Source organism: Xiphophorus couchianus, chromosome 6 (genome assembly GCF_001444195.1).
Source record: "Xiphophorus couchianus chromosome 6, X_couchianus-1.0, whole genome shotgun sequence".
Classification (NCBI taxonomy): Eukaryota; Metazoa; Chordata; class Actinopteri; order Cyprinodontiformes; family Poeciliidae; genus Xiphophorus; species Xiphophorus couchianus.
The window spans coordinates 4,015,799-4,042,470 of record NC_040233.1 but is presented as its reverse complement, the minus strand read 5'-3'; the positions used below and the strand labels follow the sequence as shown (position 1 = coordinate 4,042,470).

General features: G+C 40.7%; 3 protein-coding genes and 1 long non-coding RNA gene across 4 annotated transcripts; 3 read left to right on the top strand and 1 right to left on the bottom strand.

Annotated features, from left to right (window-relative positions):
- The first annotated feature begins 877 nt into the window (after nucleotides 1–877).
- Nucleotides 878–5,272, top strand: LOC114145858 (complement factor H-related protein 4-like). The gene is made up of 7 exons (XM_028019502.1): nucleotides 878–1,145; nucleotides 1,262–1,432; nucleotides 2,892–3,068; nucleotides 3,179–3,367; nucleotides 4,533–4,697; nucleotides 4,926–4,951; nucleotides 5,066–5,272. The coding sequence occupies exons 1-7, from the start codon at nucleotides 1,088–1,090 to the stop codon at nucleotides 5,135–5,137; spliced, it is 858 nt and encodes a 285-aa protein (XP_027875303.1). The 5' UTR covers nucleotides 878–1,087; the 3' UTR covers nucleotides 5,138–5,272.
- On the bottom strand, nucleotides 1,439–7,313 carry LOC114145859 (uncharacterized). The gene is made up of 3 exons (XR_003595782.1): nucleotides 7,303–7,313; nucleotides 5,520–5,522; nucleotides 1,439–1,638 (listed from the first exon to the last, which is right to left on the bottom strand). It is a non-coding gene; the product is annotated as an uncharacterized LOC114145859 (long non-coding RNA).
- Nucleotides 7,314–8,162: 849 nt separating this feature from the next.
- On the top strand, nucleotides 8,163–14,419 carry LOC114145880 (complement factor H-like). Its single transcript, XM_028019531.1, has 8 exons — nucleotides 8,163–8,349; nucleotides 8,423–8,611; nucleotides 8,796–8,987; nucleotides 13,055–13,093; nucleotides 13,277–13,441; nucleotides 13,526–13,690; nucleotides 13,945–13,970; nucleotides 14,129–14,419. Exons 1-8 carry the CDS (start codon nucleotides 8,292–8,294, stop codon nucleotides 14,138–14,140), a joined length of 846 nt encoding a protein of 281 aa, XP_027875332.1. The 5' UTR covers nucleotides 8,163–8,291; the 3' UTR covers nucleotides 14,141–14,419.
- A 3,693-nt stretch (nucleotides 14,420–18,112) lies between these two features.
- Nucleotides 18,113–20,899, top strand: LOC114146950 (microfibril-associated glycoprotein 4-like). The gene is made up of 6 exons (XM_028021416.1): nucleotides 18,113–18,266; nucleotides 18,431–18,571; nucleotides 18,742–18,780; nucleotides 19,343–19,439; nucleotides 19,727–19,894; nucleotides 20,556–20,899. Exons 1-6 carry the CDS (start codon nucleotides 18,261–18,263, stop codon nucleotides 20,819–20,821), a joined length of 717 nt encoding a protein of 238 aa, XP_027877217.1. The 5' UTR covers nucleotides 18,113–18,260; the 3' UTR covers nucleotides 20,822–20,899.
- The last annotated feature ends 5,773 nt before the right edge of the window (nucleotides 20,900–26,672 follow it).

Genomic DNA, 26,672 nt, shown 5'->3' with positions numbered 1-26,672 from the left:
CTCACCCTAAGAATATTTAACTTGGAAATTGTTTTAAATTTACTGAAAGTTATCAATTCAAAAATGTGGATATTCCATATATTCCAAAAATATGGAATGTATGAAATCATAACTATTATATGTTGTATTGTTGCAGTAGCAATAATTCATGATTTTCTATTTTAACTAAAAAAAAAAAATAATTCCTGCTGAATAATTTTGGTTTTTTTCCCCTAAATAACATACAACACTCTGATATCGTACTCTATCGTATCTATATTATTAGTAGTATTATATTTGTAGTATTTGTACTATAGTATATTACTCTTATAAATTTGAGGCAACACCGCCACCTACTGGAGCCACAGTGAACTGCTTGTTCTATTCAAACTAAGAACCTGTTAAAAGGTTTAACTTGATTCAGGCGCCTGGCAAACCTGTTGACTCTACTGCGTGTTTGTCCTGTCAAATCCCAAACCAACCAACGTGAATCCAATCCGATATGTAGTCTAAATGTTTCCAATGGCAAAAAAATAAATAAAAAATAAAACGGAACACACAAAGACGCAGTAAACATGAATCCCTCTCTGTTCCCGGAACTGATTGTGTGTTTGTTTTTTAAACTGTTTTTCCCAGCAGAGCTGTGGTTCTGCTGGGCAGCGTGACGGTGGCCTGGCTGCGTGGGGGGGAACAACCCTGACCTCTGAACGCAATTATTGTGAAATTTGGTGTCCTAATAAATACATTTGAGCTCTTTGATCGAATAGAAAACATCGTCCAGCTGCTTTTGGAGAATGGATTATGATTGCATAAGTAACCCGATGTGGAGATGATCTGACCCTGTATTTTATTTGTTTGTTTGTAACTAATTTAGAAATATTTAAAGAAAAAAAATAGTACTTTTTTTTTATTATTCATTACAAGTGTTTTTGGTTTTTTTTTTTTTTTTTTTTGTCGTAACAAATTTGTTTGCACCGTTTTGGCAGAACTACTGTTTACTCCAGATTTCCTAACTTTTGGAAGTCTGCCCTGAATAATTATTAACTACTTCTGTCCGGAGCTGGGATTTTGTTCCAATCCACAGAGGAACTTTGTTATTCCTGACAAAATGTGTGTGAGGTATCTGGGATTTGTGCTTCTGGCTTGGCTTCCTGGCCTCCTGCACGGTGAGAACGTCGTTTCCCTCCGCTACCCATTCATTTTTATCCACTTGTTAATAATAAATAAAAAAAAAAAAGCAGAACAATTTACTGACTGATTTTTTTGTGTGTCTTTCTTTCAGCTCAAATAACCTGTAGTCCTCCCGCGCTCACTAATGGCTATTTTGTCCCACAGCAAGATGGACGAACTTTGACTTATAGCTGTGAAACTGGATTTAAGCCGGTGGTGGAGGGCTGGTGGGCAACAAGCACCTGCCAGAAAGGCGAATGGACTCATACCCCTCGGTGTGTAGGTGAGTACCGGATTACCCACAGGGCTTGTGACACTGTAAAAACCAGCAGACGAGTTGATTTTACTGAACTGAAGCTTCGTGTTTACAGGCAGCGTCCTGAACAGCAATATTCTTTGCAGCGACCCATTTCGCATATATATCATATATAAAATGTCCTTAAGCGACGTTCACACCCTGCAGCCTGAAGAGACCCAATTCTTCCGGCCCTTTATACCCAAATAATAAAGCTCATAATAATTTAACTTTACAACAGCGGAGTTTACAAGTTTCACCACCACAGAGAGCGACTGTCCTTCTGAAATCCATCTGACATGAAGTCCAAACAAACCAAGAGACCAACAGAAACATCCGGCTGCTGGTCACTAATGATGAAACGACACAAATTCAAATCAGTTCAGAACCGCGGAGAGTGGTCGGATCATTTTGACACTTTTATCAATTTCAACTCAGAGCCTGAAGCCTGGTTGACTCGTTGAAGGGTACGCAGAGGCACGCGCAGCATGTCGCAGCACCTCGTGCACCTCTGGATCCTTGTAACTCGGCGCGGATCGCGCGCACCGCCGTTCATATTCTGCCTCCCATCCGGGCTCCCTCTAGGCCCGGGCCGGGGGCCCTCCGAGCCCCCAGTAGCTCCACATATCATCTGTCACCGGACCCTCGGTTGCGCGTTGTCAGCTGTTTGGGATTCCCCTCCGTTCTTACGTCACCGCGCTTTCTGATTGGCTACCTGTCCCATTCAACAGGCTGCGTTCTCGCTCACCAGGTCATCAGGGAGGGAAAACCGATAAAAGGGCGGATTTTAGATCGGCGCGGTCCCGACGTCCTACGTAACCCACCAAACACAGCAGGATGATGGGTTACGATTATCGCAAGCTCGGAACGTTCTAAGATTGTCGTAAGGGAAAAATTGGGGCAAAAGATGTAAAATTGTGCCATGATCGTCCCACGCAGTTATGTGGACTAGGCTTTAGCGGACACACCAACATGAAGAAGCCTTCTCTCACGGTTCACACCCACTCCCGCCCCCCACGCAGTAAAATTGAAAAGCCTTGAGGTGATAAAAATAAAAAGGTTGGGGACCTTTGATCTAAAGGACCCCAGTCATTGTCCCCCTTCCAGGAAGGTGTCATAGCTAAATAGAACCACAAACCAGATTTAAATGATAAATGTAAAATAATGAATTTTACTCATTTCGATAGAAATTCATTTTTTTTAAGTACAAAAACAATAAACTAGTAAAATTGAAAAAATATAATTCCATAAATTAAGCTAAATTAAATTGGGCGCTGGATTTCCTGACAGTCATTAAATCTACAATATATACATTTCTTTATCTACTCCTTATACTGACAGCCTTAGATCCTCTCAATACAAAGCAAAAATACTAAGTCACTCTCACACAGCATGCAGACTGTGGCTAGTATCTTCAAACTAATTATCTAACTCCTACCTTTCTCAGACAGTAGCTCCTGCCTTCCACCTGCTATTGAAAATGGGAAGCCCGAAGAACCTAGGGATTGGTATGAAAACCAAGACGAGATCGCGGTCGTCTGTGAAGATGGGTTTAACACGGAACCCCGCTCCGGCAGTATTCAATGCTCAAATGGAATATGGCTTCCCCCGCTTGTTTGTGAGAGTGAGTCCGTCAGATGTTTGAGCTGAAATATTAAAGGGACACAAGCAAATAATTAAAGAACCAAGACTAGTTTTTGTGTTTGTCCTAAAGATCGCACTTTTATTTTACAGGAAGCAATAATACATGTAATGAGCCTGATAAAATCCCCCATGCAGTCATCATTCAGGAACCCAAGGAGGTTTACGGCCCTAACTCTCTCGTAGAGTATCAATGTGAAAATGGATACACTACAGGCCAAGCAAATGACAGAGGAACTATTACTTGCCAAAACGGAACCTGGACTGAAGCACAACCATGCAGTAAGTGGACAAAGACATTGCAACTAACATATTCTGCTGCAGGAGCGAAACATGTTGGAGCTACAATGAGACGATCAGGTCAAAACTAAACAGCGTTTTAAAAGCTGCAGAAAGAGTTGGGTTGGTGTTAACAGCGGTGGAGCCATGGTAACCACACCATCAGTCCTGCTTTCTCTTTGTTTAAAAAACGCCCCACTAAATTTAAACAGTAACTCATGATGAACTTCAGTGTTCAACGGGGTTTACATTAAGTTGGATTAATCAAATCAGCTAACTGACTCAGTGAATTAAATCAATTGTGTAATAAGCTGTTGGTGTGTAAAGCATTCCTTTTAAATCAGCAAGGTAAACATATTTTAGCAAATGAACACAAAGTGTTGTTATGGTAACCGCTCTCCACAAGGTTTAATGTGACTGCAGGAGTTTTAAGTGTAATCACCGTTACAGGTTGATTTGTTACAGGAACTAAAGAACGATGGCTCTTATTTTTGTCAGTGGAGCCAGTCAGTCAGCGCTCCTGCAGTAAAAGTCTCTCAGCATCAGGATGTGGCATTAATATGAACAGCCTGGCTGTGGACTCTACAGTGGAGAGGCACCACAGAAATGGACCGTAGAAAATAGAAGGTTCCAAAAATGTATATTCTTGAGTAAAGTTTTTCAGGTCACTTGATTGAACCACAACATTACTCTCCTTCACAATGTGAGAGATTACTGAAACAAAAAACTGGGAATATTCAACTATTAAAAAAAAACTCGACAGGTTTCTGGGCCTGTTCTTGTCCCAGTTCTGGTGGTCGAAATGACTGGAAATGGAAGTGACTGGATCGTATCTAAAGAGGAACAATGTAGAATCTGCTGGCTTGTAGTTATTACAACTCCAACTACATTTTGTACATACAACTACAAACTAGCAATCAGGCCCCAAATCTAGTTTATATACATCATGCTACTTCCTGGAAAATATTCCTAGAGTCAAAATAAATCATCAGTCAGGATATTGTAACAGTGACATGCTGTTTGACTCTTTTTGGTTTAGTCTGTTGTAATTGTGACTCAGGGCCACAACTAACCATCTAGTTCTGATTTTGTTCAGATATGTGAATAAAATGTGATATTTTGTTCATATATTTTTTTCGAAACATTTTGATCTTTTGTTTCTTTAAAGTTCCTGCCGCTCAACCCTGTGTGTTGGATATGCGAAGACTGAATATTGGCGAAACTTCACAGATCAGCATAAATGATGGAGAGACAAAGGAGATTGTTTGTACACTGTGGCGGGATTACTGGATGTTTGCTAGGTGCTCTAATGGAAGAATAGAAGCAACCGACTGTGAGTAACATGTGATATAGAAATTTATTTTGTTTCCAGGTATATTAAAACTTAACAAAGTTTTAATAATGCAGTTGTTTTTTAATTTACAAACATTTTTAAAATGACTCATTTCCTTATTCATTTTTATGTGAAATTCAAAAACATACAATCATCAATGTTTTTATGAATTTATTGGCACCTCAAAAATCCAACATTTATAAATGACCTCTGTGTGTTTATTTCTAGGTTGCCACATCACCACCATTGAGCAAGTAAGTGTTATTTTTGGACACATCTCTCCAATAATCACCTCATTCTTAGACAGTTTGTCTGCTGAAATGTTAATCACTCCTAAATTCAGTTTATTTGTTGTGTCTTCTTATTAGAATCTTTGCAAATTTTCCGAAGCGCTGAAACATTTCCTGGCTTTGGATTCATCCACCGCAAGCAGAGAATGAAGTGACATCAGAGATATTTCTGACAGAAACACCTGGAAGGAAACTTTTTCTTTTTTTAGTTAAATTCTGTTGATTGTTGGTTGACAGTAAATATAAAACACTTGACTTTGTCTAAAATAAAATATTTCGACAGGACTTCAGGGCATCCTTTGTTTTGTTCTCCCTCACACCGTGTTAAAAAGGATTTTGGACTCTTATCATGTGTGAAATCTGGTGCCGTTCATGGAAGCTGGAGCCGATCCTGTAATCCCGATCAGGCTCTCTGCAGAGTGGAGCCACTGAGCCGCCCAACTTTCTCCGGGCGATGATTTAACCTCTAAAGTGAAAGTCCAATTAAGTTTTCAAGGAATTCAAATCCACTGACGGTCCCGGTTTAATGGACTGACTGAATACATTTTCCTGGTTAGTTTTGCTCACAAGAACAGTTTATGAGTAACATAAATATGAACAATATCCAGTGCTGCTGTTAAAGAGATTAAAGTTTCACTGATGGTCTCTATAAGATCAATATCACAGCAATTAAACCTCGTCACATGTTTATTGGCAGACTGGGAAAATAAAAAGGCTACAATAACTAAGATCTCTAAATATGACTGCTGTGGCGGGAAAAATGAGTATGCACTATGTGCAACATACCACTGTAGAGGGGTTTGGCTGTTATAGAGTCACCATTGAGATTTACCAGTGAAACTTTAAGGGAGATGGAAATAGACAGAGTTGACCAAAATAATTGTTATCTGATCTGGCGCCCCCTGTGGCGGCCTTGGAAGGCTGGCCGGCTCAGTTTCTCCTGGATGTTTCGGGAACAGGATGCTCTGCTCCCTCTGCCCGTTGCCTCCCCACAGGACATCTATGGACCTGAATCACACTCTGCTGAGGATGATGAACACTCCATCACTTGGGAGAGTCTGTCTAAGTCAGTGTTTACGGAACACACAAACACACATATGCATACACACACATGCACAAAGCTATAACCCTCCACTCCATCCTCACCCATCCCATTTTTATGTTGTGATGTCTGTATGTTGCTTTTTGTGCTCAGGTGTGTCGTGGAAAACATACTATTTCCAAGCACTGTTCAGGTGAAATCACTCAACCAGGTTTATTCATATATTGTGCACAATACAGAGAGCTTGTAGGACAATCAGTAATGAAGCAGGTCTGGGTGAAAAGCTCTGTCAGACAGAGAAACACATGAGTTTTATACCAAAGATAAAGAATTAACCACAAGGGGTGAGACAGTCTGGTTCTGATGCAGCTGTAGAAAACAACTTCCAACCTTCTACATGTAACCCAAATAGTTCTTTTGGTGAGAGTTCATAAGCATTTCATATAGCATGACTAGCAGATGTGACCTTAATGTAATTTTTCCATCACAGGTGTTTTTTAGTTTTAATTCTCACTCTGTGTCCTCGTATGATTTTTCTTTCACTTTCCTAGTGTTTTTTTTTTTCCCCACATTTAACAAAAGCCAGCACCTCCCACGGCTGCAGCCTCAGTCACCTTGTCTCCTCACACCTTATGTTTGTTTTTTGTTCGTTGGCGTTTAGGCGGTACGGTCAGAGGAGGGTGTGTGAGCCTGACCACTGTGGCGGACACGGCACCAACATTGATGAAGTGTTTGATTTCCACAAAGAAGGTTTCCTTTGCATATTTTAGTGTTGTTTGATAAATACTTTCTTTGTTGATTTCACAATAAAAGTGAAGTTGAGTTTTACGCCACCTACATTCGGCCCTTTAATAAAAGGGTTTCTTTCACATTTTACCAGCAGAGCAGTTCCACACAAAGATTTCTTCACTTTAACTGGAGACATGGAATAAATGATGTGTGAAATTTTAGAATGAAAATGATAAAGGGAGGAGGAAGAGTAAATTTAAGCAAACGTTTCTGCTGTGTTGTCTGTAAACATGTTGTAATGACTTCTGCTAAGTGAGTCAACAGATATACTTTCAAAGACAACAGAGAAATGATCAGACAGGGCAACATTATTACAGAGACCTTGGGATGATCCACAGCATTACTGGTAATCAAATTCAGAGTGTGTCCTTGTGTGTGTGTGTGCGTGCGTTTGTTTCTAATACCTTATGGGGACCATTTTCCTGCCATATACTACATTGTGGGGACACACTGCTCCTTGTGGGGACCGAAGCCTGGTCCCCACAAGGGGAAACGCTGTTTTGGGGTCAGGGGTCAGGGGTCTAACCCTAACCCACTTTGCCACCAGGGATCACCGGTCGGAACACCCAGGTGGCAGGCCCTCTGAGCTGAAAGTGAAAATCTGACATGATTCTATTCCTAATACAAGAGCTCCATCCAGGGGATTTTGCATGAACTGCAACTGCACCCATATGGCACCAAAAGCGCCCAAATGGCCCATTCTAAGGAATACCGGGGTGGCAAACGAGCTCTTGCAGCCACTTAGGCATAGTGGCAGAACACGGCGGTGTCAAAGCCTATGGGAAAATTTTGCCACTTCGGACCCTGGCCCTAACCCTAACCCAAACCAAAACTCAATTCATACCTTTGCTCAGGGTTAGGGTTAGGTATGTAATGGTTAGAGTTAGGATAAGGGTAAGGCTTAGGCTGTAGAAATGAATGGAAGTCAATGGAAAGTCCCCACAAAGAAAACTGCGTGTGTGTGTGTGTGGGGTGTGTGTGTGTGTGTGTGTGTGTTGCTTCTTCAACATGTTGAGTCAAACCAAAGTTTTGAGGTCTATCACAGCTTTTTTGCCCCTTTGTCTTTGGAGTTGTAAACATGGATGTTGAAGTTTCCACCAGAATTAGAGAGTCACAATCAATGCATATAACAAGTAAGAGTTCACACACACACACACACACACACACACACACACACACACACACACACACACTAAAGTCATTGAAATTAAACTTTCCACATATTTTCCACATGTTTGATGTTTGCTCAATCCTGACCTCTGATCACAGGCGTCCAGGAAACCAGCTTCACATACGGACAGTAAACATTCTGATAGATTTTTGCTGATCTGGTTTGTTTGCCACAGTGAAAGTTATTCTTTGAAGTACATTTGACTATTTCTTCACTTCTTATTCCAGAGAAATGTTCAGTAATAAATAACTGAGCTTGGTCCCTGACTCTTCATTCTCTGGGTGATTTTGATTCCTGACAACATGGGGATGAGGTGTCTTCAATTAGTTCTTCTGCTTTGGGTTCCTGGACTGCTGCAAGGTAAGTATAATGAACATCTGATATGGCGTATTCCTGAAGTTGTGTCTGATTTTTGTCTGTTGTGCACGATCAGCTCAAGGTCCACAGCCTTGCAGCGCTCCGAGCCTGAATGCAGGTTTTCTTCTCTCGGTGCAGGAATCATATCCTCATGGAACAAAGATCAGTTATTCCTGCAATGATGGATACAAAGCAGAAGGAAGAGGCTGGTGGGGAACAAGCACATGTTTCAATGGTTTATGGTTTGGTATCCCAGTCTGTATTAGTAAGTGTTTCCTTTATCCACTGAAAAGATTTTCTTCAAATATGTTTATGCATTTTAGTTTAAGACTGAGCAGTAAACAGAACCTTGGTCAAGTTTCTCATCTTCTTGTGCTTCTTTCAAATGGAATCTGGGACTTTTGATATTTTACTCAAAATGCTTATGTGTTTAATTTTCTTCTTTACAGAAAATCCTCCTACCTGCCGCGAGCCTCCAAGAATATCCAATGCCGCCATAATTAATCAGGATTTTCAGGATGTATTTACTCAAGACACAGAAGTGGTGTATCAGTGTAAGGATGGATATACAACAAAGGAAGGAGCCACCAAGAAATCTGTCTTCTGTAGAGCTGGAGTTTGGACAGACGTCCCAACATGTGGTAGGTGGAGAACTTTCAGACATATACAGAACCTGCCAAGAATATTTATAACCCAAATATTTTAACATTTTGTCCAGTTAAAATCACAAACTACAATGTGTTTTTGTTTCCTAACCAAGACAATGTAGTGTGTAACTGCTATGTAGATGGAAAAGAAGACAATGTCTTTAAACCTCTTAAAAATTCCTACATATACTGTATATATATATATATGTATATGTATGTCAGTGACGTGTGGTCAGGGGAGGCGGGTGAGGCAGAGCCTCACCTGTCATCATAGAAAAATATGATAAAATAATTTTTATTGCTATTTTCACCCTGTAGTTTGTACTATAAAGTACCTATTTTTCGTTTAGCTTAATCAATTCTGATTATTTTTTCTTCAAAATAGCTGAATTTTAGCAATGTCGCATTCATATTGTAGTACATGTACTGTATGTTTCTGCTTATGCCAGCACTATTTTCCATGCTTGCTAGGCCAATTACTTGTTCCTATTGTTATGCTATTATTAATATACAATCACTGAAATAATTTAAATGAAATCGGAAGCAGAATTTATTGGCATTTATTTCAATAAACAATACATTTCTTTATCCACTCCTCATTTCAACAGTCTTGGTTGTCTCAATAAAGAGCAAAATGATTAAAAATAAATAAATTTAAAAAAGTTACTATCACACAGTATGAAGTTTGTTGCCTACGGAGCCCTCTAGGGGACATGAGGAAAAAATTATTTTGCATTCCCTCGTAATACTGTACTGATCAGTTTTGCGGCATAATTGAATACTGTAAGCCTTTCTCACGGTGGCTGCCGTACTTTCTGCTTTAATACAAGGTTATGTGAGGTTTTTCCATGAATGTTAATATCTCGTTGTGAAATATTTGAAGTTTTATATCTTTCTTTAGGATAGAAAAGCACCACAAACCTACGATATAAACAGAAACTTTCCATAAGTAGGAAAGAACTAAAAATACATCCAAACTATTTGGACTATTTCTGAGTTATTATCGCGGGTAATAAGTTATCTGACAGTTTTTATTGTGTCTCTGTTGTGTTCATAGTCTGAATGGTTTAAAGAGCTGCTTTCAGTTCCATCTCAACCTTAACAGACATAAACATGCAGTAAATAAATCGACTTTCAATCAGTTTTTTTTTTTTTTTGCACCAAAGACTTAATAATAATAAACACCTTTTATTATTAAAAACACGACAAACTAATGATGGTAAAGGGCCGCACTAGTTTAACTCGGGGAATCTCATCTGTCCGTGTATCAATCAACTCCAAACCTTTTCTTTGATCTGTCACAATTATCGATTTATTCCATTTTGATCATCATGCTCCAAACTTTGCAAGGACTGACCAACCTGCCCACAGCTTCCTCATACACACAAAGCCAGTAACCTTCCCATTCATACTTGATGACAGCCACGCCCACATCGACACACCCACCACCCCAGTGTCAAAGCCGCCTGCTCCTGTCATATCAATAATTACTTATTTCATTCATATGGCTCCTACAGAGCCTCAGTGAAAACTTGTTTATTATTATTAACTGTTTGGTGCAAAAAACTGATTGAAAATCGATTTATTTACTGCATGTTTATGTCTGTTAAGGTTGAGATGGAACTGAAGCAGCTCTTTAAACCATTCAGACTATGAACACAACAGAGACACAATTAAAACTGTCAGATGATTTATTACCCGCGATAATAACTCAGAAATAGTAGAAATAGTTTGGATGTATTTTTATTTCTTTCCTACTTACGGAAAGTTTCTGTTTATATCGTAGGTTTGTGGTGCCTTTCTATCCTAAAGAAAGATGTAAAACTTCAGATATTTCACGAGATATTAACATTCATGGAAAAACCTCACATAACCTTACATTAAAGCAGAAAGTACGGCGGCCACCGTAAGAAAGGCTTACAGTATTCAGTTATGCTGAATGACTGATCAGTACAGTATTGCGAGATAACGCAAAAGAAAAAAAATCCCCATGTCCCCTAGAGGGCTCTGTAGTTGCCACTGCACTCTCAATTTAATTATTTTATTCCTACATATATGTATGTATGTATATGTATGTCAGTGAGGTGCGCTCAGAGGAGGTGGGTGAGGCAGAGCTTTACCTGTCATAATGGGAAAATACACTGCCTGGCCAAAAAAAAAGTCGCCACCAAAAAATGGTCACACTCTCTAATATTATGTTGGACCGCCTTTAGCTTTGATTACAGCCCGCATTCGCTGTGGCATTGTTTCAATAAGCTTCTGCAGTGTCACAAGGTTTATTTCCATCCAGTGTTGCATTAATCTTTCACCAAGATCTTGTATTGATGATGGGAGAGTCTGACCACTGCGCAAAGCCTTCTCCAGCACATCCCAAAGATTCTCAATGGGGTTAAGGCCTGGACTCTGTGGTGGCCAAGATGTCTCATGCTCCCTGAACCTCTCTTTCACAATGTGAGCCCCATGAATCCTGGCATTGTCATCTTGGAATATGCCCGTTCCATTTGGGAAGACAAAATCCATTGATGGAATAACCTGGTCATTCAGTATATTCAGGTAGTCAGCTGACCTCATTCTTTGGGCACACAATGTTGCTGAACCTAGACCTGACCAACTGCAGCAACCCCAGATCATAGCACTGCCCCCACAGGCTTGTACAGTAGGCACTAGGCATGATGGGTGATCACTTCACCTGCCTCTCTTCTTACCCTGATGCGCCCATCACTCTGGAACAGGGTAAATCTGGACTCATCAGACCACATGACCCTCTTCCGTTCCTCCAGAGTCCAATCTTTATGCTCCCTAGGAAACTGAAGCCTTTTTTTCTGGTTAGCCTTACTGATTAGAGGTTTTCTTACGGCTGCACAGCTGTTCAATCCCAACCCCTTGAGTTCCCTTCGCATTGTGCGTGTGGAAATGCTTTTGCGTTCACAATTAAACATACTCCTGAGTTCTGCTGTTGTTTTTCTTCGATTTGATTTGACCAAACGTTTAAGTAATCGCCGATTACGATCATTCAGGATTGTTTTCCGACCACATTTCTTCCTGGAAGACGATGGTTCCCCACCATCCTTCCAGTTTTTAATGATGCGTTGGACAGTTCTTAACCCAATTCTAATAGTTTCTGCAATCTCCTTAGATGTTTTCTCTGCTTGATGCATGCCAATGATTTGACCCTTCTTAAACAGACTAACGTCTTTTCCACGACCACAGGATGTGTCTTTTGCCATGGTTGTTTAAGAAATGAGGAGTTACTCATTGCATCAGCTGGGGTTAAATAACTTGTTGCCAGCTGAAAGATAATCGCCTATGCAGTACTTATCCAATAGGAGGCTTGTACCTATTTGCTTAGTTAAATCCAGGTGGCGACTTTTTTTTGGCCAGGCAGTGTAATATATAATGATGAAATAATTTGTATTGCTTTTTTCACTCTGTAGTTTGTACTATGAGTACCTATTTTTCATTTAGCTTAACCAATTCTGATTATTTTGTCTTTTAAATTGCTGAATTTTAGCATATTCCTATTCATATGCTCAGAAGCGAAGCCGGTGAGGCAGCAGCGAACTGAACCTCACCTGGGATTGATCAACCTCTCACTAACTGAGCTGGCTGCCGTTCAATGAGACCATGCTTCTCCTTTTGCCAATAAAATGGTTAAAAAACATTTAATATATGAACTGATTTTCCATAATTTAGCCTATGTATGTAATGTACAGTGGTTTTTGTCACCAACTGTGTGTGTGCTGAGGAGCGATCAGAAACGGCAGAGAACAGATTCGAGGTGAGGCAGGCAGTTCTCTTGCCTCATGGCAGAGGGCGCTCATGATCCCAGACATTGTGACTCCACAACTGCAGAGTAAGAGACAGCGTCAGCGAGCTAGCTATAGTGAAGTCAAGTACAGCGATATATTTATAGTTTTCTCCTCTTACCACACAAAATTTCCTCATGTAAACTGTAACATGCAGGAGGTCTATATTTGTGAATATGATTATGATTAAGTCAGTGTCTCACCAGATTTACAACAAATAACAAGATGAATCTGCCTCTGCTCTGTTTGTTCCAGCACCTACTGCCGGACCCGGATCAAAGGACAATGTATCCAGTAAATAAGCACATTGATTTCTTCATTAATATTTCATGTATTTATCTAGAATGTAACCAAACTAAACTATGCATTTCTTAAGAGTTAATGAATTAGAGTTGATTCGTTTGAGAAAAGAAAGTATGAGATGAACTAAGGAACTCGACTTAAACAGTTTTATGAAACTCTATTCCTCCTTTTCAGTCGATAATTGTGGAGAGATCCCTCATGTTCCAAACGGGAATCCTGAGCCACAGGAGCAGCAACGTTCTTTGAAATACACGTGTCAGAACTTTTACAAGTTAGTGGGTCCTGACACTGTGGTGTGTCACAGAGGTGGCACGTGGTCCGAAGTCCCCAAATGTAAAGGTAGAAGGAAAACAACACTGAAACTGTTTAAAAAAAAAAAAACAGACGTAAAGAAAAGTGTTTTCTTCTTTTTCTTTTTTGCAGAGGATTTCTGTCTTCTGGACACTACAAAGTATCCTGACCTAATAAATTCTGGCAATACATTTATCAGAAATGGGGACACAGAGTACCCGAGATGTGTTGATAAATGGACGCTTAAAAATTACGCTGTGGTTCGGTGCATTGAAGGGAATCTCAGTGTATCCAGATGTAAGTATCAGTGTTTGTGGTTATAATGTGACAAAATCTGGAACAGTTCAAGGGGTATGAATACTTTTGCAAGCCAGTGTTTGTTTAGATGTTCAACACGTCAGAATTGAAGGGCTGGTTTATTGAAAGGCCTCTGCAGGGAAACATGCAGGACACTGGCTCAGCAGGGCTAAAGTTGGCCACAGTAGAAGCAGATATTGAAATGACAAAGTATAGAAATTCAAATGTTTTTTTATTTTTTTATTTTTTTTCAGGTTGCAACTGGGCCAAGATAAACTTTGTGAGTATTTGTGTGTTACCTAAAGATGTTTTTGTTGCTCACATGCTCTTAATATTTCAGGCATTTCAAAGTACCCCTGTTAAAATTGTGTTATTTCTGTGTATCTATTTGTATAAACATCTAAAGCAGTTTTTTTTTAATGTCTTTACTGTAACCAGGGTGCATGCTGAGGCCCCATCGGGAAAAGATCTGGCTCTCTTGGGCTGAGCTGATGGACTGAGAACAAATGGAAACATGAACCCATTTGAAACAACTTGAGATTGAATGCGTTGCCAACGGCCAGGCTGGATATGTTCATGCTGTTCTACCACAGTATAGCATGTGCTGTATTTAGATTGTTCCAGTAGCATTTCTATAGTTGTGTGTTTCATACAGAGAATTGTAAAAAACCTCTGTCTGACTTCGTCTCTGTTGCCTGCAACAGCTACTTAATAAAACATTTCAACTTTGACAGGAGTCATTCTTGACCACACCTGTCAAGTTTTTAGGAGAATTTGGGACATTTGTAGCCGCCTGCTGTGGGTGGGGCTAACGAGGGAACGGGAGGCGGGTTGTTGGGGATTGGCGAGATATTTCATGTGATAATCTGCCATGTGGGTATTACATTAAGAACTGAGAGTGGGGGTGCATCTTGAGGGGAGCTCATGCCGCCCCCCACAAGATGCCCTGGGCCGTTGCCCATGTGGCCCATATCAGAATCTGCCACTGTTCATGGGAGTCAACTGTACTACACTGGAATCAGAACCACAATCACTGGAAATAAGGCATAATCATAATCTATTTTTTCCTTTAGGAATATTAATTACCTGATTACCAGATACGAGATAGATATTATCTGATAGATATTTGTGGATCTAGTTTGTTTGCCACAGTGAAACTGATCCTTTGACATAAAGTTGACAATTTCTTCACTTCTTTTTTCAGAGAAAAAGTTCAGTATCATTTCAAGCTTGTCTTAATCAGAGTACCTTGCAAAAACTATTAAAAATTAATAGGGTAACTTTTTTATTTTTACATATTTGTTAAATCTGACATTTTAGAACTGTTGCCTTGCAGCAAAAAGGTTCTGGGTTCGATTCTCGGCCCGAGGTCTTTCTGCACTGAGTTTGCATGTTCTCCCTGTGCATGTGTGGGTTCTCTCCGGGTTCTCCAGCTTCCTCCCAGAGTCCAAAAACATGACTGTCAGGTAAATTGGTTTCTCTAAATTCTCCCTAGGTGTGTGTGTGAGTGCATGGTTGTTTGTCCTGTCTGTCTCTGTGTTGCCCTGCGACAGACTGGTGACCAGTCCAGGGTGAACCCCGCTTCTCGTCTGAAACGTTAGCTGGAGACAGACCAGCACCCCTCCCGACAGGGGTGTTAGAAAATGGATGGATGGACATTATATCCTGACAATATGACTTGAGAGATAATATGTGAAGCAGTCCAGCTCCCTGTGGTCCTACTGCCATCGGCAGAAATCCACCACATGATCAGTTCTGTGCTTGGAATATTTGTTGAAAGTGATCCATCGAGGAAAGGAGTCGACTGCTTCTGGGAGCTAATGGTTGGAAAATAAATGCAAACAAGGAATGCGTTCGCAACAACTTCACATTTATTACATTGCTGGCTCGTTCCGTTGTAGCATAAAATAAAGTTCAGCCCAGGCTTTGTCTATACGCTCAGCTTCATCACTTCATCGCCTGACACGCTGTTTCTCCCTCTAAGCCAGTGGAGACACTTTGACCCATCCTGATGTCTGACTATGTTTTTGCTGATAGTGATATTTTCTGATCCAGAGCGCTTTTACTCCAACTATTAGCCACGGTATTAGTCTTCCTATTCTGTAGAATAGTCCGTATTACTGACTGTCACACAGGTGCAATCAGCCAATCTTTTTGTACTGAGCTGTTTTTATCCACGAGATTGATAATTTCATCCTAGGAGTCAGAACTATGTTATCCAACTCAAACAACACGCTCCTAAAATAAGAAAGTCACCATTTGTCTATTTGGTGTTTTTTGTTCTTCTAAAAACGGCTACTATAAATTTTGCATGATGGTGTATCGGGACGATTGCAGATAGAAACAAAGGACAAATAAAACAGGCAGAGATTTTTATCTTCACAAAGGCCTCATCATCATACGCAATGGCTGGGAGAAACCCCTTGAATGTATCAAACATTGGTGATGGTATCTGGATCGTTGGCCTATTTCCACATTTTTCATTCCGAGAGTTTTAGAAATGAAAGATCTTCAATAAGCATCCTTCTGAAACTCAGGACAGATCTGCTATGCACTGCAGAAGCAGATATTTCTGGATCTTTACAGAACCCTGCGTTGATTTTTCATGACACATATAGATAATGATGGGACAATCAACCAATGAGAACATTCCAGAACCTCCCACCCAGTGAGCTGTGGGATATGGGGCAGATGTTGAACCAAGCTGCTGAGCTACAAACATCTAAAAAAAAAAAAAAAAAACTCTGCAGAGTTGTTAAAAATGCTAGTAACATCTTGAAAGTCCCGACTGAGGAGGTTTCAGGTCAATATATCATCTGAGAGGACAGCAGTTACCATGGGAACCTACAGGGAACTGAAGAAGCAAAAAGTGAAAATACAAAAACTCCAGAATACAAGTCTCAATAGAAAAACGATTACAGTTATGAAACACATGGACGTTATATCAAACACCACAAAAATATGTTCCATAGAATCAGGTTTTTCCTCATAGTTCAAGCTATCCTTTACTAACTACTAGATAAGCTTATCTGATATGTTCAATTTAAATAATTTAAGATGTCAAAAGTTATCAGTATTAGTCAATGCCCAACTGGTAGCTGGACGATTTCTTTTTCGCAATGTGTGTCCCACCATCTGCTCCATCCTCAATGGCTGATTGCCCCCCGTTGTCTAAATGTTACATGATTGCAGAGCAAACACCTGGGATGTTGGAAAACTGTCGCTTCTCGTCGTCATTCGTCGTCCCCGGAGCGTCGAGCCCACAACTGACAACAGGTTTGCTAAGAACGTCACTAGAGGCGTCTCCATTACAAATGTGCGCAAATCTTTGTCGACGTTCTGCTAATGTTGAAAAATCACTATTTTGCAATCGCGGCGTTTCCATTAAATAAGAAATGAAATTAAAATCACACATGAATAAGTTATTTCGTGTGATAAATCGTGGCAGCAAACGGTAAAGTGTCAACAGTTACATGATATTCATAATTCAGACATGGTGCTGGCGCTACCTATCAGCCGTCAGAGGACATGTTTGAATGACGAACCACTTGTACCTGGGAGCGGCTGGGTATGCGGCGTTTTGGGTTGAATTGTAATCTTGCGATTTTACAGAACAGCTATGGATTCGATGCATTTGAATGACGCGCAACTTTTAATAAACGCTGTGATGCTGTGAGAGCTCTGGTGGAGCCAGAAAAACACAAAAACAAGCCGTCATCCTACTACGACTTCCTGTTGTCTCCTTTGTAGTTTCTGTCAGTAGCAACATCCAGCTGCTGATCATGAGACTTGTGATGTGAAAAAAGTGTTTGTGTTGCAGTTTTGCAAAACAGCTGAAAAACCACCTCATCCTACCCCAAAAACGTTTGATCAAAAAACGTGAAGGGTTTTTTTTTTTTTTTTTCCGAAACTATCGTGTTTCAACACAGCAAATTTATTTTTGTAATTTCAATTTGCACTATTGCTTTAATGGAAACGCAGCAGCTGATCGTGCACCTTGGCGGAAAGCGATATGCTTTTAGTCAGTGAAATATGTTATGTTTGCCCCTGAAAAATCCAGCATACATTTTTTGCTCACCCCCAAACAGAGCATCATTAAATAACGTCAAAATGAGTTCTCACCTCGTTTCTGACTTAAAAAACAGCATCGTTCAGTTCAAAGTTCTAAAAAACTTTCACTTGTTTATTCATTTGAATATGTTTGTGCTCAACATACTATGATGATTAAGTGCAGGTCAGTGGACAGACACTGCTAACCAAAGGGATTGTGGTTCTATAAACAGCTTTAATCCATCCACCAGGTGTTTTTATTTATTTTTTTCAGACCTCAGTCATCATTTACCATCGGCCTCAAGCCCACAGCTGTGAAGGAGTCATGTTTCCACCCGTCCAGTCTGAAGTGTTATCAGTGTGCAGCTGCAGCAGCTGCTGCTCGGTCATTTATTAATCTGTCGGTGATAAAAGCAGGTGAGAACCCGTAGACTGTCGTCAGATTCCTGCAGCAGAACTCAGGAAAACTCCAGCTGACAAACATCACAGTTTACATCCCAGCAGCAGCACAACTCTGGCTATGAAGGTGAGCTCAGCACATTCAACTCTGAATGCTCCTTGGTAATGACGGATCACAGAGCTGAAACATTCTCTGGAGACACGAGGTTCTCCCAGGAAATGTTCTCTGCTTTACTTTGGAGCTTCACGATACGAGCAGCAGGAAGAAATATTTGTGTTTCTCTGCTGCAGCTGCTGTCAGCTCTTCTCCTCCTGCTGGTTCCTCTGTTGGCCAGCAGTCAACGGGACTGCAGCAGCATTTTTCGTCGGTATCCCAACAGTCCCAGTGGAGTTTACACCATCTATCCCACTGACTCCACACCTGGTATCCAGGTACATTCACACTTGTTGGAATTATAAACTTGCCATATTAAGGTTTCTTAATATTCCCAGAAACCTGTTCATGTTGGTCAGTTTCCCATCCATCAAATCGTCCAAACTACAGACAGACACCAGACCAGCATGAACCAGTCAGGCTGAGATTTCAGTTTGTGTGTCTGCAGGTTTACTGTGACATGGACTCACATGGAGGAAGATGGACCGTGAGTATCTGAACTCAGATCACGCTCTGGTTTATCTGTCGTATAAAAACATTTCATGTTCTTCAGGTGACCTTCCAAAAAAAAATTAATTTGGTGCTTACACAGAGCAATGATCCTTAAGTTTTAGTCTGGTTATCTTTGGCATAGCAATAGAAAGCAATGTTGTGCTTCATAGGAATGTAACAAGCAGGAAATACAAAGAAAACAGCACAGGTTCAAGAATCAAGCCCTGTGGACCCCTGTTATGATCTGAACCACTGCAGAGTTAAAATCACATCTACACTCTACACAGAAGAGTGTAGATTCTGTGCTCTGAAGTCTTTTAAAACCTCTGGTTTTAAATTGCATCCAAACAGGTTTTCAGTCAGCTTGGTGAAAAATTTCCCCAAGAATTTTTGACAAAATGGCAAACTTGGAGAGAAATCAAGTTAAAATTTGATGTTTCAAACTGAGACCTATAGTGATGTAGTAGCCCAGAATCATCTCACTGTTGAATCCATCAGTCCTCACTGAGTAAACCTGAGCTGTGTTCAGACGGTTCATCACCTTTTCTTCCCGCCAGGTGTTCCAGAGAAGGATGGACGGCACGGTAAACTTCTACAGGAACTGGAATGACTACAAGTTGGGCTTTGGGAACGCAGATGGAGAGTACTGGCTTGGTGAGACCCGAACTGAAAGCACTGACTGACTGTGAACCGGAAAACACACTGCAGCGGCTAACAGATCCTCACAGTAAAGGTTTTTCATGTCAGTCAGAAGAAGCTAATTCTGTCTCTGTAAGTCAAAAATAATCCAATAAGCTTCAGGGACAGGGAGGCATAAAAACGTCTCAATTATGTGTCAAATTAGAACAATATAAGACGTGATGTTCTGACCTGAAGTGCTGCTCATAAAAAGAACAACAATGACTTGAAAAACAGCCAGATTTTTGTAACTCTTCTTCCAGGTCTGGAGAACGTCTACGTCCTCACTCAGCACCAACAGTATGAGCTGATAGTGGACATGGAGGACTTTGAAGGAAACAAGGTGTACGCTCGTTACACCTCGTTCAGTGTGGGTTCTGAGTCCGATGGGTATTCTCTACACGTGGGTGATTACATCGATGGAGGAGCAGGTGGGTTTCAGATCCAGCTGTGAGTCAGCAAGTCACAAACATGTAACTGTGAGGAGAAGAAACTACAGAGAGAGCTCAGAAAAACCTAAATGACTATAATCTTAATATTCACTGCAACTTCAGAGCTGCAAGATTCTACTTTCTAGGTTGAGCTATGTTGCACTTCTGACCTAAATAAATGCAGTTTTCAATGATGGCAAACTTGGAGAGAAATCAAGTTAAAATTTGATGTTTCAAACTGAGACCTATAGTGGTCTAGTTTGAAACATCAAAGTCTAGTTTGAAACTTCCGTCATCAGCAGATCCCTGATATTTCATCCATCAGTTTGTGGAATTGGTCCTAACTTTTACACATGACTGTAGACCAAATGTCTCTATGGAAACCAAGTTCCTATTTAATGCCCTCATTTGTTTCTCAATGAGCCCAATGCTTTTAGATCTCGTTCCTCTGCAGCTCTCTTGTATAAGATCTGAATCTTGGTCTTTAGTATTTATGGATCTGAGTCTGCTGATAAAGTTTGACTTATTTGTAGCTTTTCTCCTGGGATATCTTGGTTCTCATTGATAACCAACTACCTGTTCAGCATATTCAGGTAGATAAAGGTTATTAAAACCACTAGATAAAAAACAAAATTGCTTTGATTTACATATTTTTCTGCAGGAAACACTCTGAAACGTCATAATGGACAAGGGTGGCAGACTTTTGACCGTTATCTGCACACCGGGCTTTTCAACTGTGCACAGTCATTTCTAGGAGCTTTCTGGTACTGGAGGTGCTACTATGGAAACCCAAACGGGGTCTACATCTGGGGCGCTAATGGATCTGAATATGTTGGAGTTGGAGTAATCTGGAACGACTGGAAGGTCCAGTACAATCAGCCCGACTATTCCCTGAAGGCCATCAGCATGAAGATCCGCCCTGTTTAGTAAATCAGTAGCTCAAAACTCCAGCAGGAAGCTGCCGAATCCAACATGAATATTTGGCAATAAAGGCTGAACAGATCATCTCTTGTGTGCTCTCTTTGTGTCCAACTTCCCTGAAGATGTTGACCTTTTCATTAAAAAAACATATTGGACAAAAACAGGAGTGGGGGCGCGAGCAGACTCGGGTGCGCCGGCTGGAAAGCCGGCTGATTCGGGCTCGGGTGCGCCGGATGGAGTTACTGGTCCCGGAGCTGGAGCTGGGTCTGGGCTGGCGGAGAGACTGTGCGGCTTGGGAGACAGAGGGTTACCCTTCAGCACGGCGATTGCCGTCAGGCGCTCCCTCTCAGCCTCCTGCTGCAACTCTGCCAGACCCAGGTGCGGAAGACGAGGGATCCAATAGTCCAGCATGAGGACCATGCGCGTGGCTATATTCAGGCGCCGATGAGCCGAATATGGGCTAGCCACAACTGCCACATAGTCCTCGATAGTATTCCACAAAACCCCTGGGTCCATGACTTAAAGCGAGCCTCACTTCAGTTTGGTCGGGTCCTTCTGTCATGAAGTGATGTGGTGAGGCAGACGCAGCAGACCCAGGTAAGATGAATAAATGACCTTTTAATGACAAAAAACACAGTCCAGCAACGGGCAGCACGGCCGAGTGGAAGCCAGGGCTCGACGCCGGTAGCAACCGTTAACACGACTGGACGACACGAATGACAGAACGCACAATAGACGAGGACCCGACGAGGAACAAGGAACACAGGTGGAGTTAAATACACAGAGGGTAATCAAGGAAACAAGACACACCAGGGAACAATCAAGGGGAGGGGAGGACAAAACGGAGACTCAGAGACACAGGAACTCAAAATAAACACACAGAGAAACTCAAATCACAACAGCAACATAGAATCAACAATCAAAACATTACATCAAGTCAAGTTCCATTTCAAATACAATCCTAAACCGGTGGGTTTTTAGTCGAGTTTGCATCCATAGAAGGTTTACCTGTTACACTCCTACTGTGTCATATGGAACAAAATACCTGTTGCTATTTTTATTCCCACTCACGCTCACAATCACACAGTTTAAAACGATGTAAACAGCCTTTCAACGGGCTTGCGGCACGAGGCTCCGTACATCTCTTTCACGGAATTTCGAGCAGGGACTCCGCCGTCCCTCACGGATTTTTGCGCAATTCTATGGTACCTATTAGTGTCTAGAATTTACAGGGTTTCCGTTATGACCCTCAGTCATTCGCCATTTTTCTTCTGACAAGAGGCTCTGTACACCTCTTTCACGGAATTTTGCTCTGGGACTCCGCCGTCCCTCACGGATTTTTGTGCAATTACAATATAGAATCAACAATCAAAACATGACATTAAGTCAAGTTCCATCATTAAATTTGTAATTGATTACATTTCAAATACAATTCTAAACAGGTGGGTTTTTAGTTGAGATTTAAAAGAAGTCAGTGTTTCAGCTGTTTTACAGTTTTCTGGAAGTTTGTTCCAAATTTGTGGTGCATAGATGCTGAAAGCTGCTTCTCCTCGTTTGGTTCTGGTTCTGGGGATGCAGAGCAGAACCAGAACCGGAAGACCTGAGAAGACCTGAAAGTCTATTCTTTGAGCTACAGGGAGCCAGTGGAGGGACTTTAAAACTGGTGTTATGTGCTCCATTTTCCTGGTTTTAGTGAGAACGACAGCAGCAGCATCTGGATCAGCTGCAGCTGTTTGATTGATTTGTTGGACAGACCTGTGAAGACGCTGTTGCAATAATCAATACGACTGAAGATAAACGCATGGATGAGTTTCTCTAGATCTGGCTGAGACAATAGTCCTTTAATCCTGGAAATGTTTAAGAAAAATAATTATTCACACTGTTATTACTTTTACTAACCAGCTTATTCATCCAATTCTTACATTTTATCATATATATTAGTTATTAAAGGTGAAGTTGTTCTCCTATTCAGAGCTGCACCTTCATCTTCTAGTTTCAGGAAATCGTTTTGACAGGAAGTGCCGACCACATTCTGCAGAGTTTGCAGCTCAGTTCTCTCCAACAACTCATTTTATGTATAGACATCTAGCTGCTGACGAAGAAATAGTATTCACACCTCTGTGGCTTGAACTATTGAACTTAGGGTGCGAAATGAGAAACATCTATTGGAAATACATTTGTGCTGACTACTCTGTACAAAGGTGATTTGTGGTGAGTACAATGTCATGATGTCCCGCTTAAGATCTCTGTTTGACTGAAACTTCACCTACTGCCTCTTCCTTCTAAGAGGGTGTTGATCGTTTAGCTTCCAGGAATTGTCTTGCTCCACCTAAATAAAATCTGAAATTCTGTGTGGTGTAGTCAGAGTTGCTCTGACAGTGTTACTGATCAGTACTCTCTCTGCTTGCAAGCGAAATAAAGCTGTTCTCTGTTCTCTAACTTTTGACTCTTGGCTTTCCCAAAATTCCCAGATTCCACATGTTCTTCAGGTGATAGAAGGCCGACTTTGTAACTGTCTTTATGTGGCTCTGGAGGTTCAGGTCAGAGTCCATCACTACTCCCAGGTTTCGGCCTGATCGCTGGTTTTCAGTTGTAATAACTGAAGCTGTGCATTGACTCTAGATCTATAACTCTAGATCTATAACTCTAGATCTATAACTCTAGATCTATAACTCTAGATTGTTCCTCTTTAGGTCCAAAAATAATAACTTCAGTTTTGTTTCTGTTCAGCTGGAGAAAGTTTTGGCACATCCACACATTTATCTGTTCTAAGCATCTGTTCAGTGATTGGATGGGGTCAAAGGTCACCTGGTGGCATCGTAATGTAGAGCTGTGTGTCATCTGCATAATTATGGTAGCTAATATTACTTCCTGTTATAACCTGAGCTAGTGGGAGCATATAAATATTGAATAAAAGGGGTCCTAGGATTGAACCTGGGGGTACCCCACATGTGACCTTTGACCTCTTTGATGAGAAGTTTCCAATTGAAACAAAGAAATCCCTGTTCTTTATGTAAGATTCAAACCAGTTAAGCACTGGACCAGAGAGTCCGACCCAACTCTCCAGTCGATTCAGTAATACGTCATGGTCAACAGTGTCAAAAGCTGCACTGAGGTCCAACAGAACCAGCACTGTGGTTCTGCCACAGTCCGTATTTATATGGATGTCATTGAACACTTTTACGAGGGCGGTCTCCGTGCTGTGGTGAGCACGAAAACCAGACTGGAAGGAGTGAAAGCAGTTGGTTATCGTTAGGAAGCTAGTTAATTGTTTAAACAGCTTTTTCAATAACTTTGCTGATGAATGGGAGGTTGGAGATCGGCCTGTAATTCTGCATTAGTGATTTGTCCAGATTGTTCTTTTTTATAAGTGGTTTGATTACTGCTGTTTTCAAAGCCTGGGGGAAAACGCCTGATGAGAGCGATGAGTTTACTATTTGGATCAGATCAGCAGCAATAACAGGCAGAACTTTCTTAAAGAAATGTGAGGGTAAAACATCCAGGCAGCAGGAACTGGAGCTTAGTTGACTTATAATTTCCTGCAGGGTTTTATAATTAAGTACAGTATTTTCCACACTATAAGGCGCACCACATTATAAGGCGCACCTTCAATGAATGGCCTATTTTAAAACTTTTTTCACACCGCATTATAAGGCGCATAGAATAGAGGCTACAGTAGAGGCTGGGGTTACATTATGCATCCATTAGATGAAGCTGCGCTAAAGGGAATGTCAACAAAACAGTCAGATAGGTCAGTCAAACTTTATTAATAATTACAAACCAGCGTTCTGAAAACTCCGTTCATTCCCAAAATGAATAAACAGCTGTTTGATTATTTTCCCCGAGGTAAAGTAAGTGACGTGGTATTTTCGTGACACAGTTTATCTTTTAACAACAGCAAAGTATAACATATAGTGGAGGGGAACTTTTCCTCGATTCAATAAACACATAAAAAACAGTCTGATACTGTTACAGTAAATCAAACGTTAGTGCAATCACAATATATATCCACTTCCGCACCATTGATTGGTTCATGTTAAATTCTCTGGCTGCTGCTCTATTCCCGTGTTCTACTGCCTGACTGATCGCCTGGAGCTTATGTTAGGTGAAATGTATATATATTATCATATATTTGTTGTTTCATTTATAACAATAGTGTTACTTATATGATGCTCCGTCTTATATGTCTTTATTGTTTTCTTTTCTTTCAACATAAAGACTGTTTCTGTATGTTTTGATCTACTTTATCTCCTTCTTCACAAGAGGGCCTCCCTGAAGAGAAGAGTGATAACCGTGCTCACGGGGTTTATTGCTCAGCAGGACTTCTTCTTCCTTTGAACTGTTAGATAGCTGAAGAATCGTCACCTTGAAGATATACGACCTGTTCTGTTTTTACTCTGTGTCTTAATGCAAGATAACATGTGTTTAGTTAGTGATTGTCATTAGCACTGCAACTACATCTTTTGTCCCCACCCCTTAGAGTTGCAGTGCCTGCTGTGATAGGGACTCTGAAAGTAATAAAAAGAGAGGAGCGGACAAATGTGTTTCAGAGCGGTTGGAGATTTGTAACTGTAAACACATCTCTGTCCGTTCTCCTTGCGAGTACAAAAGAATCTAACTCTCTTGTCTTTTCTGTGTTTGTTCAACTTGTCTTTAATAGGTGTCAAACCTGACAGTTTAAACTCTGCATCGTAAGCGTGTCTCTTAATAGGAGCCATTTTGGGGTCTTTACACCAAACCCAGCGTGCACCGCGCGCTTCTTCTTCTACGAGAGAAAATGATCGTCTTTATCGTCCTGTTTATAATGTTTCAAAAATCCAATGCTGCGTCCAACTGGCACCTATCTGACTTCTAAAAGTCACGTCAGTATATGAAAGCCCCGTTTTCAGTCAGACGGGATCAATTTAATAAGTTAATGACATCTATAGTCAGAGATGCCATTGAAATTAGCAGAGATGTTTCCATTACAAATGTGCACAAAACCTTTTTCGATATTCAACTAATAAAAAATAAACACAATTTTGCAATTACAGTGTTCATGTTAAAGTAAAGCAATCAAAATCACATGTAAATAATTTTGTTCATCCACTATGTCATTGGAAAACATGTCACGCCATCAGATATGTATGTTTATCTGTATATTTCATGACATACTTTTGATTAAAGTAATTTCTATTCAGTAATTCCAATAACTAAAAATGTAATTTATACTAGGTGAGTCTTTCTCACATGAGAATGTGGACCGGTGCTGTGCTAATTCTGTGCCTTCAAAGAAATTTTTACAGTGCTCCTGAAGAAGTTTCATAACTTACTGGTTGATGTAAAAATAATGTTTTAGCCACATTAATTATGCTCAGCAGCAAACAACATATCGCCAACCACAGCTCATGGTAGCTCATTGCTATATTAATGTAGCAGCCATGTAGCCTGATGTAAAAACATTTTGCTAGAAAATAACAAACATTGAGAAGTTTTAATTCCTGTTATCCAGTGGCGTGCTATGGGGTTTCAGTCAGGGCTTTCTGTAGACGGCAACTAGACCTGAACAACACACGCAGTGCAGGACTATTTAAAAACTACGCGCCACACCAAGCCACATGCATCCAATAATATGCAAATAAATAAAAGTACGTCAAGTAAAGCAACAATACAGCATCTGTCAAGCAGTATATCAATGTATATTTTAACAAATTACAGAGGCAACAGCGCACGTAATTAAGCAGCCAGCAATTTAGCAAAAACTTTTCTATGTTCCCCAGTAAAGCTCAAGATCAATCCAAACTACTCTAGTAGCACATGTGAACAATTCAAAGGAAAAAAAAGTTCATTAACTCTGTATGAGAATGTAATAGAACAT

What these genes read in the sequence shown, in the direction of transcription:
- LOC114145858 (XM_028019502.1), top strand. Translation starts at nt 1,088, where the DNA reads ATGTGTGTGAGGTATCTGGGATTTGTGCTTCTGGCTTGGCTTCCTGGC. An exon ending in GCTTCCTGGCCTCCTGCACG is followed by an intron (nt 1,146 to 1,261) that starts GTGAGAACGTCG and finishes TCTTTCTTTCAG; the next exon opens with CTCAAATAACCTGTAGTCCT. An exon ending in TCATACCCCTCGGTGTGTAG is followed by an intron (nt 1,433 to 2,891) that starts GTGAGTACCGGA and finishes TACCTTTCTCAG; the next exon opens with ACAGTAGCTCCTGCCTTCCA.
- LOC114145880 (XM_028019531.1), top strand. Translation starts at nt 8,292, where the DNA reads ATGGGGATGAGGTGTCTTCAATTAGTTCTTCTGCTTTGGGTTCCTGGA. An exon ending in GACAGACGTCCCAACATGTG is followed by an intron (nt 8,988 to 13,054) that starts GTAGGTGGAGAA and finishes TGTTTGTTCCAG; the next exon opens with CACCTACTGCCGGACCCGGA. An exon ending in ATCAAAGGACAATGTATCCA is followed by an intron (nt 13,094 to 13,276) that starts GTAAATAAGCAC and finishes CCTCCTTTTCAG; the next exon opens with TCGATAATTGTGGAGAGATC.
- LOC114146950 (XM_028021416.1), top strand. An exon ending in ACTCCACACCTGGTATCCAG is followed by an intron (nt 18,572 to 18,741) that starts GTACATTCACAC and finishes GTGTGTCTGCAG; the next exon opens with GTTTACTGTGACATGGACTC. An exon ending in CACATGGAGGAAGATGGACC is followed by an intron (nt 18,781 to 19,342) that starts GTGAGTATCTGA and finishes TCTTCCCGCCAG; the next exon opens with GTGTTCCAGAGAAGGATGGA.